The sequence below is a fragment of the Oncorhynchus clarkii genome, chromosome 22, assembly GCF_045791955.1.
Source record: "Oncorhynchus clarkii lewisi isolate Uvic-CL-2024 chromosome 22, UVic_Ocla_1.0, whole genome shotgun sequence".
NCBI lineage: Eukaryota > Metazoa > Chordata > Actinopteri > Salmoniformes > Salmonidae > Oncorhynchus > Oncorhynchus clarkii.
In genome coordinates, this window is record NC_092168.1 from 46,772,431 (window position 1) to 46,785,455 (window position 13,025).

Here is a 13,025-nt window from a genome sequence, read left to right on the forward strand (position 1 = left end):
TAGGAAGGCAGTAGAGGCCAGGGGACCGTGTGTAGGGAGGCAGTAGAGGCCAGGGGACCGTGTGTAGGGAGACAGTAGATGATAGGGGACTGTGTGTAGAGAGACAGTAGAGGCTAGGGGACCGTGTGTAGGGAGACAGTAGAGGCCAGGTGACCGTGTATAGGGAGGCAGTAGAGGCCAGGGGGCCGTGTGTAGGGGGGGGGGGCGTGTGTTGGGAGGCAGTAGAGGCTAGGGGGCCGTGTGTTGGGAAGCAGTAGAGGCCCTGGCACCGTGTTTAGGGAGTCAGTAGAGGCCAGGGGACCGTGTGTAGGGAGGCAGTAGAGGCCAGAGGACCGTGTGTAGGGAGGCAGTAGAGGCCAGGGGACTGTGTGTAGGGAGGCAGTAGAGGTTAGGGGACTGTGTGTAGGGAGGCAGTAGAGGCCAGGGGACCGTGTGTAGGGAGGCAGTAGAGGCCAGGGGACCGTGTGTAGGGAGGCAGTAGAGGCCAGGGCGCCGTGTGTAGGGAGGCAGTAGAGGCCAGGGCGCCGTGTGTAGGGAGGCAGTAGAGGCCAGGGCGCCGTGTGTAGGGAGGCAGTACAGGCCAGGGGGCCGTGTGTAGGGAGGGGGTAGAGGCCAGGGGGCCGTGTGTAGGGAGGGGGTAGAGGCCAGGGGGCCGTGTGTAGGGAGGCAGGAGAGGCCAGGGGACCGTGTGTAGGGAGGCAGGAGAGGCCAGGGGACCGTGTGTAGGGAGGCAGGAGAGGCCAGGGGACCGTGTGTAGGGAGGCAGTAGAGGCCAGGGGACTGCGTGTAGGGAGGCAGTAGAGGCCATGGGACCGTGTGTAGGGAGGCAGTAGAGGCCAGGGGGCCGTGTGTAGGGAGTCAGTAGAGGCCAGGGGACCTTGTGTAGGGAGGCAGTAGAGGCCAGGGGACCGTGTGTAGGGAGGCAGTAGAGGCCAGGGGGCCGTGTGTAGAGAGGCAGTAGAGGCCAGGGGACCGTGTGTAGGGAGGCAGTAGAGGCTAGGGGAACATTAAAGGACAGCCTCTCACCCTCTCCAGGAGGGGGGTCCGGGCCCGTCTTCTCAAAGTTGATGACCACTCCACTCTGGATCTTCTGCAGTAGAGACTCCAGACACTGATTCAACATGCGCTGGGAGAACACACTGTAGGAGCGACCTAGGAGACACACACTCTGACATTAGACCACACTCACCCACTGTTCACCAAGACACACAAACACACACCCTCAATAGCCAGAGCCATTTTGTGTAGTCTCTAATCAGCAGTAATGGGTAGCATGTAGTCCCAGTAGTAGTGGTAGCAGCAGTATGTAAAGTCCCAGTGGCAGCAGTATATAGAGTCCCAGTAGTAGCAGTATATAGAGTCCCAGTGGTAGCAGTATGTAAAGTCCCAGTGGTAGCAGTATGTAAAGTCCCAGTAGTAGCAGTATATAGAGTCCCAGTGGTAGCAGTATGTAAAGTCCCAGTGGTAGCAGAATGTAAAGTCCCAGTGGTAGCAGTATGTAAAGTCCCAGTGGTAGCAGTATGTAAAGTCCCAGTGGTAGCAGTATGTAAAGTCCCAGTGGTAGCAGTATGTAAAGTCCCAGTGGCAGCAGTATGTAAAATCCCAGTGGTAGCAGTATGTAGAGTCCCAGTGGTAGCAGTATGTAGAGTCCCAGTGGTAGCAGTATGTAGAGTCCCAGTAGTAGTGGTAGCAGCAGTATGTAAAGTCTCAGTGGCAGCAGTATGTAGAGTCCCAGTGGTAGCAGTATGTAAAGTCCCAGTAGTAGCAGTATATAGAGTCCCAGTGGTAGCAGTATGTAGAGTCCCAGTGGTAGCAGTATGTAGAGTCCCAGTGGTAGTAGCATGTAGAGTCCCATTAGTAGTAGTAGCATGTAGAGTCCCAGTAGTATTAGTAGTATGTAGAGTCCCAGTAGTAGTAGCAGTATGTAGAATCCCAGTGGTAGCAGTATGTAGAATCCCAGTGGTAGTAGCATGTAGAGTCCCATTAGTAGTAGTAGTAGTAGTATGTAGAGTCCCAGTGGTAGCAGTAGTAGCATGTAGCGTCCCAGTAGTAGTAGCAGTATGTAGAGTCCCAGTAGCAGCAGTATGTAGAGTGCCAGTGGTAGTAGCATGTAGAGTCCCATTAGTAGTAGTAGTAGTATGTAGAGTCCTAGTGGTAGCAGTAGTAGCATGTAGAGTCCCAGTGGAAGCAGTATGTAGAGTCCCAGTAGTAGCAGTATGTAGAGTGCCAGTGGTAGTAGCATGTAGAGTCCCATTAGTAGTAGTAGTATGTAGAGTCCCAGTGGTAGCAGAAGTAGCAGTATGTAGAGTCCCAGTAGCAGCAGTAGTAGCAGTACGTAGAGTCCCAGTAGAAGCAGTGGTAGCAGTATGTAGAGTCCCAGTAGCAGCAGTATGTAGAGTCCCAGTAGCAGCAGTATGTAGAGTCCCAGTAGCAGCAGTATGTAGCAATATGTAGAGTCCCAGTAGCAGCAGTAGAAGCAGTATGTAGAGTCCCAGTGGTAGCAGTATATAGAGTCCCAGTGGTAGCAGTATGTAGAGTCCCAGTAGTAGCAGTATGTAGAGTCCCAGTAGTAGCAGTATGTAGAGTCCCAGTAGCAGCAGTATGTAGAGTCCCAGTAGTAGCAGCATGTAGAGTCCCAGTAGTAGCAGCATGTAGAGTCCCAGTAGTAGCAGCATGTAGAGTCCCAGTGGTAGCAGTATGTAGAGTCCCAGTAGCAGCAGTATGTAGAGTCCCAGTAGCAGCAGCATGTAGAGTCCCAGTGGTAGCAGCATGTAGAGTCCCAGTAGCAGCAGTAGCATGTAGAGTCCCAGTGGTAGCAGCATGTAGTAACAGTAGTAGCAGCAGTATGTAGAGTCCCAGTAGTAGCAGTAGTATGTAGAGTCCCAGTAGAAGCAGCATGTAGAGTCCCAGTGGTATCAGTATGTAGAGTCCCAGTAGTAGCAGCATGTAGAGTCCGAGTAGTAGCAGCATGTAGAGTCCGTGGTAGCAGCATGTAGAGTCCCAGTGGTAGCAGCAGTAGTAGTAGTAGTATGCAGAGTCCCAGTAGTAGCAGCATGTAGAGTCCGTGGTAGCAGAATGTAGAGTCCCAGTGGTAGCAGCAGTAGTAGTAGTATGTAGAGTCCCAGTAGCAGCAGTATGTAGAGTCCCAGTAGCAGCAGCATGTAGAGTCCCAGTGGTAGCAGCATGTAGAGTCCCAGTAGCAGCAGTAGCATGTAGAGTCCCAGTGGTAGCAGCATGTAGTAACAGTAGTAGCAGCAGTATGTAGAGTCCCAGTAGTAGCAGTAGTATGTAGAGTCCCAGTAGAAGCAGCATGTAGAGTCCCAGTGGTATCAGTATGTAGAGTCCCAGTAGTAGCAGCATGTAGAGTCCGTGGTAGCAGCATGTAGAGTCCCAGTGGTAGCAGCAGTAGTAGTAGTAGTATGCAGAGTCGCAGTAGTAGCAGCATGTAGAGTCCGTGGTAGCAGCATGTAGAGTCCCAGTGGTAGCAGCAGTAGTAGTAGTAGTATGTAGAGTCCCAGTAGTAGCAGCAGTAGTAGTAGTAGTATGTAGAGTCCCAGTAGTAGCAGTAGTAGCAGCATTATGTAGAGTCCCAGTAGTAGCAGTATGTAGAGTCCCAGTAGTAGCAGTAGTAGTAGTAGTAGTAGTATGTAGAGTCCCAGTAGTAGCAGCAGTAGTAGTAGTAGGTAGAGTCCCAGTAGTAGCAGTAGTAGCAGCATTATGTAGAGTCCCAGTAGTAGCAGTATGTAGAGTCCCAGTAGCAGCAGTATGTAGAGTCCCAGTGGTAGCAGCATGTAGTCCCAGTAGTAGCAGCAGTATGTAGAGTCCCAGTAGTAGCAGTAGTATGTAGAGTCCCAGTAGAAGCAGCATGTAGAGTCCCAGTAGAAGCAGCATGTAGAGTCCCAGTGGTAGCAGTATGTAGAGTCCCAGTAGTAGCAGCATGTAGAGTCCGAGTAGTAGCAGCATGTAGAGTCCGTGGTAGCAGCATGTAGAGTCCCAGTGGTAGCCGTATGCAGAGTCCCAGTAGTAGCAGCAGTATGTAAAGTCCCAGTAGTAGCAGTAGTAGTAGCAGTATGTAGAGTCCCAGTAGTAGCAGTAGTAGCAGCATTATGTAGAGTCCCAGTAGTAGCAGTATGTAGAGTCCCAGTAGTAGCAGCAGTATGTAGAGTCCCAGTAGTAGCAGTAGTAGTAGCAGTATGTAGAGTCCCAGTAGTAGCAGTAGTAGCAGCATTATGTAGAGTCCCAGTAGTAGCAGTATGTAGAGTCCCAGTAGTAGCAGCATTATGTAGAGTCCCAGTGGTAGCAGTATGTAGAGTCCCAGTAGTAACAGTATGTAGAGTCCCAGTGGTAGCAGTATGTAGAGTCCCAGTGGTAGTAGTATGTAGAGTCCCAGTGGTAGCAGTATGTAGAGTCCCAGTGGTAGTCCCAGTAGCAGCAGATGAAGCCATTGCCCATCTGACCCATGTGGCATCGAGCAGAAAGCCCGACTTCATAATCTTGACCTCCCATCAGCACTTTTCACTCACTGTGTCCTATTCACCAAGCTGCACTATGATTAGAACTCACATGCCCACACCACCCCTGGCTATTGGCCCATCACCGCTCCACTGTAGGTCACAGTAGGCTCAGGTTAGGCGGTGCTGGCTCATTCTAGACAATGAAGGCAGCTGGCTTAATTCTAGTTATGCTTTTAGGTTGAGGCTTATGCTCATACTGTACTTGTGTGTTGTGTTGGACACATGCTAACGTTCTCTAGGCAGCTACGCCCCGGCGTTCTCTAGGCAGCTACGCCCCGGCGTTCTCTAGGCAGCTACGCCCCGGCGTTCTCTAGGCAGCCACGCCCCGGCGTTCTCTAGACAGCTACGCCCCGGCGTTCTCTAGGAAGCTACGCCCCGGCGCTCTCTAGGAAGCTACACCTAACGTGCTCAGCTCCTTAGCTACTTATGGTTGTATATTGATAAGGCATTATTGAGGAAAGAGCTTGCAAGTAAGCATTTCAATGTGCCGTTTACACCCGCTGTATCGTGTGCATGTGACAAATAAACTTTGATTTGACATACACTACTGTCATATGGCCTTACATAGACACTGCCGGCAGTTACATACTACGCGCACACACAAACAGCGCCTCACCTCCGGTGACCTCGCACATGGGGGTGATGGCCGAGTCGTCGGGGGGGACCCCTCCCAGTGGTTCAGGCTCTACAGTGGCGTGTCCAGGGATCCTCAGCACCAGGGAGAACAAACGCTGGTCCCAGCGGAACGGCTCCTTGGTCAGCTCACTGCCCGGCAGAGGAGTGGTCAGGGGAAGGTGGAGCTGGAGGAGGAGGGAGAAACCATTTGAATTACACAAGAAGAGCACCGAGAGCGAGAGACGTTTATAGCATGCAAACCTCACCGGACACTTGGAATGACAAATACATTTTACACATACCTGTACATGTTTTTAAAATGATTTTACTCACAGCGCTGACTCACGTCAGCAAAGCCAAGCTCTAAAATAGAACTTGGTTCTACTTGACACACCTTTCCCCATCTACTCAGTTTTAAGGAGCATACAACCCCACGTGGGTATTTGACAGATGAACGAGGGGAGATTATTCATATATATAACTAACTAACTCAGAGAACATAATTTGAAGTCATAAGAATTTAACATTTTAATTACCATTTTCAAAGTCATGTTCACCCATCCTTGACTTTTCCTAAATAAGTCTATACAACACGCTGTCGTTGTTAGAATTTCGATATCGCAAACAGAGTTTGTGTTATAACCAGTTCTAGGAGGACGTGTCACACCCCCCACCCCCTTCCTTCACCAGTTAGCTGCCATAGAAACTACACCTAAACGACAGTATATCAAAACTAATTTCACACCCAGGCCTATAATAAAAACAGATGCATCCTAAAGACAAGATTCAATTGACAATAGTCAGACGGGTGACAATATTATCAACTGCTTTGTGACGAGACTGCATGGAACGGAACTTACCAACAACAACAACAACAACAACAAACTACTTTTTCCAAAATGGTCCGTCGTGCAGGTAAGACGTTCTGATTTCGGAAAGAGCAGGTTCTAAAAAAAAAAGGTTTCTGAAACACAGACCTGCCTTAACGGAATAATTCATTTCTTTGGTGTCTTAAGATTTGAATTGTGGTGCGTTTCGTGTTTTTCCCCGTCTCTACATATAACCTACTGTAACAGACTAATACAAAACTTTTTTTTTGGTTCATCTTCTTAAAAAAAAAATGGTAGGCCTACCTAAAACCTTCATTAACACAACCCAATTATTATTATTTTTTTTTGCAATAGCAATATATGAAATGTATTTATTAGACTGTTAGAATGCATCAGAACGGATCGCTAGATATCCAGCTTTTGCAGGTGTTTATAGTCAGAGTAGAAAACAACAACAATCCAAGTATGAATCTGGGTCCAAATTCTATGAAAATTCAGCATAAAAAAAGTTGAGGTAAAATAAATAACCCAATGTTCATCTCCCAGGTCAAATTAGCTAGCAATAGCAAGCTAGAGAAATGGCCATGAATGTTTGTGTGTTTAACATGCCCCGCAAGTTAATAGTTACTTTTAATATCTTATCCTGTAATGTCATGATCGCGTGTGTATGGAAGAAATTTTTTATAAATTGAAAAAAAAAATCAACATGTACGTGGCAAGTGTCGTCAGCATGTCGCACTACTTTATGTCGCGCAACAACGCGTGTCACCGAGGGCGCGACGCTGCCGGCGTTACCGAGGGCGCAACGCTGCATAAAGGGCTGTGTTTTTGTCTAAAATGGTCCCAGTACTGGTTGATGGATGTGCTGGCTTAAGTGACCACACAGTCTAAAATGGTCCCAGTACTGGTTGATGGATGTGCTGGCCTAAGTGACCACACAGTCTAAAATGGTCCCAGTACGGGTTGATGGATGTGCTGGCCTAAGTGATCACACAGTCTCCAATGGTCCCAGTACTGGTTGATGTGCAGACCTAAGTGACCACAGTCTCCAATGGCCCCAGTACTGATTGATGTGCAGACCTAAGTGACCACACAGTCTAAAATGGTCCCCATACTGGTTGATATGCTGGCCTAAGTGACCACACACACTCAAAATGGACCAACAGGCTGGGGTGAGATTTCTTCAGCCTTTCACAAACAGTAGAGAGTGGAAACCACCACCCTGGCAACAAAATGCTGACATTGTATTGAGTATGGCTCAACACTGTGATCGCTCGTCGTCTTTAAATGGTTGTGATTCACAGACACACGATGACCACGATTTGAAAACTGCAACAGATGAACACCCCGACAACAACCTAAAACGGGCGCAGAAGCACACCAGCAACCCATTGTGCGTCTATTCCACGGCCAACCATCCCTGTAGCAGAGTCTAGCGCCCCCTTATTCCACACTGCCTTTTATTGCCCCCGTGGTCTCAACTTCATAACTCTCCCTCTTATCTCTATAAACCCAGCCTACCTCCATTTTCCCTAGGCTGCTTCCTTCACTTGTTCTTCTCCTGACGTGATAACATCTAGGCTCAGTAATACGTTTAAAAAGGGTTGTGGTGTACCGATCCTTCATTTTAAACCTATTTCCACCTGTGTAAGGGTGTCTGTCCTCCTCCTGCTGCTGCTTATTCTGGGGTTCAGATGTAGTGGTACATGTGCTTCTCACAACATGGCTGGGGTTAGACACGACTACATGGACCCGTGTCGATATAGGGTGTTGACATAGCTGTGTATAGACATGGTATCCTTGTTTTAAGTCTGTTAAGTGTCTCATTCTCCGGGAGTTGACCTAGTATTTTAAAATGTAACTTATAAATCCAATTTGTAAATCATGCCAAGTTCACATGCTAGTCGGAACTCTGAAATGTCCGACTCGCTAACTGGTTGTCGTTATACAGGTGTCCCGTTCAACCAATTAGAAAATCGGGTATTTCAGTTTCTTAGTGCCGACGTGAACTTGGTTTTACATTGTGTTATTTGTGCTGGTCTAATTCCTACAAATGGACAAGCAGAAGAATCTGTGCACTCTCGGATAGTAATCATATTTAATTTGATGCTCTTTGATATCCCAGGCTTATGGCGTTGATTAAATCATTTTTTCAGAATCTTTACTTCAAGTCAGATGTTTATACATTATGTGTGCATTGTTTACTATTTACATTTCTTTAAAACAAATGTCATTGTTGGGGGGTTCAGGCGTTTGATGGGTTACTAGGTGCATTCGTCAAATTAATATGCTTATTCACTCATGCTTATGGATACATTCTGCAACGAGTTAGTCTGGCACAATCTGCAACAGAACATGTCAAGTTCGTTAAAGCAATTCAGAACTAATACAGCAGTGCTTTCTGAATGAGATTTCACCTCGCTCATGAAGTGGGCAGAAATAAGAGATTAAATAAAGACATCCACCAGCTGAAGGAGAAGGAGAGCTGGTATAATACAGGTCTGGTAGTAATATCATCTAGCTAGCTACAGTGAGGGGAAAAAGTATTTGATCCCCTGCTGATTTTGTACGTTTGCCCACTGATAAAGAAATGTTCAGTCTATAATTTTAATGGTAGGTTTATTTGAACAGTGAGAGACAGAATAACAAAAAAATCCATTAAAACACTGGTCAAAAATGTTAGAAATTGTTTTGCATTTTGAGGGAAATAAGTATTTGACCCCCTCTCAATCAGAAAGATTTCTGGTTCCCAAGTGTCTTTTATACAGGTAACGAGCTGAGATTAGAAGCACACTCTTAAAGGGAGTGCTGCTAATCTCAGTTTGTTACCTGTATAAAAGACACCTGTCCACAGAAGCAATCAATCAGATTCCAAACTCTCCACCATGGCCAAGAACAAAGAGCTCTCCAAGGATGTCAGGGACAAGATTGTAGACCTACACACGGCTGGAATGGGCTACAAGACCATCGCCAAGCAGCTTGGTGAGAAGGTAACAGTTGGTGCGATTATTCGCAAATGGAAGAAACACAAAAGAACTGTCAATCTCCCTCGGCCTGGGGCTCCATGCAAGATCTCACCTCGTGGAGTTGCAATAATCATGAGAACGGTGAGGAATCAGCCCAGAACTACACGGGAGGATCTTGTCAATGATCTCAAGGCAGCTGGGACCATAGTCACCAAGAAAACAATTGGTAACACACTACGCCGTGAAGGACTGAAATCCTGCAGCGCCCGCAAGGTCTCCCTGCTCAAGAAAGCACATATACATGCCCGTCTGAAGTTTGCCAATGAACATCTGAATGATTCAGAGGACAACTGGGTGAAAGTGTTGTGGTCAGATGAGACCAAAATGGAGCTCTTTGGCATCAACTCAATGTGTTTGGAGGAGGAGGAATGCTGCCTATGACCCCAAGAACACCATCCCCACCGTCAAAAATGGAGGTGGAAACATTATGCTTTGGGGGTGTTTTTCTGCTAAGGGGACAGGACAACTTCACCGCATCAAAGGGACGATGGACGGGGCCATGTACCGTCAAATCTTGGGTGAGAACCTCCTTCCCTCAGCCAGGGCATTGAAAATGGGTTGTGGATGGGTATTCCAGTATGACAATGACCCAAAACACACGGCCAAGGCAACAAAGGAGTGGCTCAAGAAGAAGCACATTAAGGTCCTGGAGTGGCCTAGCCAGTCTCCAGACCTTAATCCCATAGAAAATCTGTGGAGGGAGCTGAAGGTTCGAGTTGCCAAACGTCAGCCTCGGAACCTTAATGACTTGGAGAAGATCTGCAAAGAGTGGGACAAAATGCCTCCTGAGATGTGTGCAAACCTGGTGGCCAACTACAAGAAACGTTGGCAATCAGAGGTCAGACAAGGGTTTTGCCACCAAGTACTAAGTCATGTTTTGCAGAGGGGTCAAATACTTATTTCCCTCATTAAAATGCAAATCAATTCATAACATTTTTGACATGCGTTTTTTTCCGGATTCTTTTTTTGTTATCGTCTCTCACTGTTCAAATAAACCTACCATTAAAATTATAGACTGATCATTTCTTTGTCAGTGGGCAAACGTACAATATCAGCAGGGGATCAAATCCCCCCCCCCCCCATTGTATACAGCTTCTTTACTAAAAACTACCCTAGTATTCATGGCACACAGTTTCAGACTCATATCAGACTGCTACTAGGATAGAATTATGTACAAGACAAATATTAGTTAAAAATATAGAACAGCAAATGAAAAATGTTTAATATAATCTTTCACTTTGAATCAAGGTCGCTAGTAGCTAGCTAAAACATCATGTCAGCCAGACAAGACCTCGCAGGGATTCGTAGTCTTGCATGCTAATTAGCATTTTACAATCAGCGTAAATAGAGCCAAATATATTGATAAAAGTCACCTTGTCCGAGAAAGATTTAGATGGTTACCAACAACGTCACGCCAGGGAAAGACAACATGAAAGACACCTTGAAAGACACCTTGAAGTGGTTATAAAATCCACTATGGGAAAAATGTAGGGGGAAAACAATTATTGGAACCATTTCAGTGTTTGACAGCTAGGTTTTATGGGTATTATGTCCACTGTGGGGCTCTATTGCGTGTTCATGTTAATGAGTTATTAAAGAAATGTGAAACAATGTATATTTTCTGCTTTTCATTAAATTAATATAAATTAAATTTGACAGTTTGTTGTTGTTGCCTAAAATAAATGCATTCATAAGGACATATTGATACAGTGCCTTCAGAAAGTATTCATACCCCTCATCTTATTACACATTGTGTTATAGCCTGAATTCAAAATTGATAACATTTATTTATTTTCTCAGCATCTACACACAATATCCCATAATGGAAAAGTGAAAACGTTTTAAGAAATGTTGAATTTACATAAGTATTCACACCCCTCAGCGATTAAAGTGAAGAGTCTGTATCTGGATTGTACAATGTTTGCGCGTGATTGTTTAAAAAAATATTCAAGCTATCAATTTGGTTGTTGATCATTGCTAGATAACCATTTAAGTCTTGCGATACAGTTTTTGTCTTATCTGCTTGAAAATGTAACTCAGCCAGTCAGGAACATTCAGTATTCTTGGTAAGGAACTCATGTAGATTTCGCATTGTGTTTTAGGTTATTGTCCGGCAGAAAGGTGAATTCATCTCCCAGCGTCTGGTGGAAAGCAAATTGAACCAGGTTTCCCGCTAGGATTTTGCATGTTCTTAGCTCCATTACGTATTTATTTTTTTAATCCTGAAAAACTCCCCAGTCCTTAATGATTACAAGCATACCCATAACATGTTGCAGCCACCACTATGCTTGAAGATGTGGAGAGCGGTACTTAGTAATGTGTTTTATTGGATTTGTCCCAAACATAACTTTTTTGTCCTAAACACAACATGGTAATTGCTTTGCCACATTTTTTGCAGTATTACTTTAGGGACTTGTTGCAAACAGGATGCATGTTTTGGAATATTTGTATTCTCTACCGACTTCCTTCTTTTCAATATGTCATTTAGATTAGTTTTGTGGAGAAACTGATCCATCCTCAGTCTTCTCCTGTCACACCCATTAAAATCCGTAACAGTTTCAAAGTCACCATCGGCCTCACGGTGAAGTCCCGGAGCAGTTTCCTTCCTCTCCAGCAACTGAGTTAGGAAGGACGCCTGTTTCTTTGTAGTGACGGGGTGTATTGATAAACCATCCAAATTAATAACTTCACCATGCTCAAAGGGATATTCAGTGTCAACCCCCACTCAATCTACCAATAGGTGCCCGTCTTTGCGAGCCTTAGGAAAACCTCCCTGGTCTTTGTGGTTGGAGCTGTGTTTGAAATTCACTGTTCGACCGAGGGACCTTAATTGATAATTGGATATGTGGGGCACAGAGATGAGGTAGTCCTTCAAAAAATCAAGTTAAAACAGTATTATTGCACACAGAGCGAGCCCATGCAACTTATTATGTGACTTGTTAAGCACATGTTTACACCTGAACTTATTTAAGCCATAACAAAAGGGGTTGAATACTTGACTTAAAAAATATATATATTTTTTTGTTGTCTTAATTGCACTGACATTATGGTGTAGACCAGTGACAATTTTTTTTTTTTTAATTGAAACCATTAAAAACATAACAATACTTTCTGAATGCCCTGTAATTTGATTATAAATTTGATCCGTTATACTGTTCAGATCTGGTAAAAGGCAGACGTCGCTAAAAAGAAAATACTTTAAGTAATTCATTGTATAGAAATTTAGAGACAAAGTAACAATAGACGGATTAAAATGGAATAACCTAGTTTTTTGGCAAACAACGGCTCAGCCGCGAAGTGGTAGGCCACACGCAGAACGAGAACGCAGAGTACTGCAGCGCCTAGCGTGTAAAAGCCATCTGTCCTCGTTCACTCCAGAGTTCCAACTGTTTGTCGGGAGCGTCATGAAATATGTTTCCATGGTCGAGCCTAAGATCCCCACGCGCAATGCCAAGCCTCAGCTGGAGTGGCGTAAAGCTCACCGTGATTGGACTCTGGAGCAGTGGAAACACGTCCTCTGGAGGGATGAATCACACTTCACCATCTGGCAGTCCGACGGACTAATCTGGTTTTGGCGGATGCCAGGAGAACGCTACCTGCCCCAATGCATAGTGCCAACTGTAAAGTTTGGTGGAGGAGGAATAATGGTCTGGGGCTGTTTTTCATGTTTCAGGCTAGGGAAATCTTAACGCTACAGCATTCTAGACGATTCTGTGCTTCCAACTTTGTGGCAACAGTTTGGAAAAGGCCATGCCCTGTTTTAGCATGACAATTCCCCCGTGCACAAAGCGAGGTCCATACAGATATGGTTTGTGGAGATCGATACGGAAAAACTTGACTGGCCTGCACCTCAAACCCATCGAGAACCATTAGGATGAATTGGAACACCGACTGCAAGCCAGGCCTTATCGTCCAACAGCAGTACCCAACCTCACTAACGCTCATGGCTGAATGGAAGCAAGTCCCCTGCAGCAATGTTCCAACATCTAGTGAAAAGTCTTCCCAGAAGAGTGGAGTAGGTTATAGCAGCAAAGGGGGGG

General features: G+C 45.7%; 1 protein-coding gene across 2 annotated transcripts in view; it reads right to left on the reverse strand.

The window, feature by feature from the left end:
* Positions 1–13,025, reverse strand: part of LOC139380978 (integrator complex subunit 6) — a 47,866-nt gene that overhangs the window by 24,303 nt on the left and 10,538 nt on the right. For both annotated transcript variants that reach the window (XM_071124185.1, XM_071124186.1), the window contains 2 exons: positions 5,131–5,314; positions 1,027–1,152 (listed from right to left, as the gene is read on the reverse strand). In XM_071124185.1, the coding sequence (XP_070980286.1) occupies positions 1,027–1,152; positions 5,131–5,314 (310 nt within the window). The remainder of the gene's footprint in view (positions 1–1,026; positions 1,153–5,130; positions 5,315–13,025) is intronic.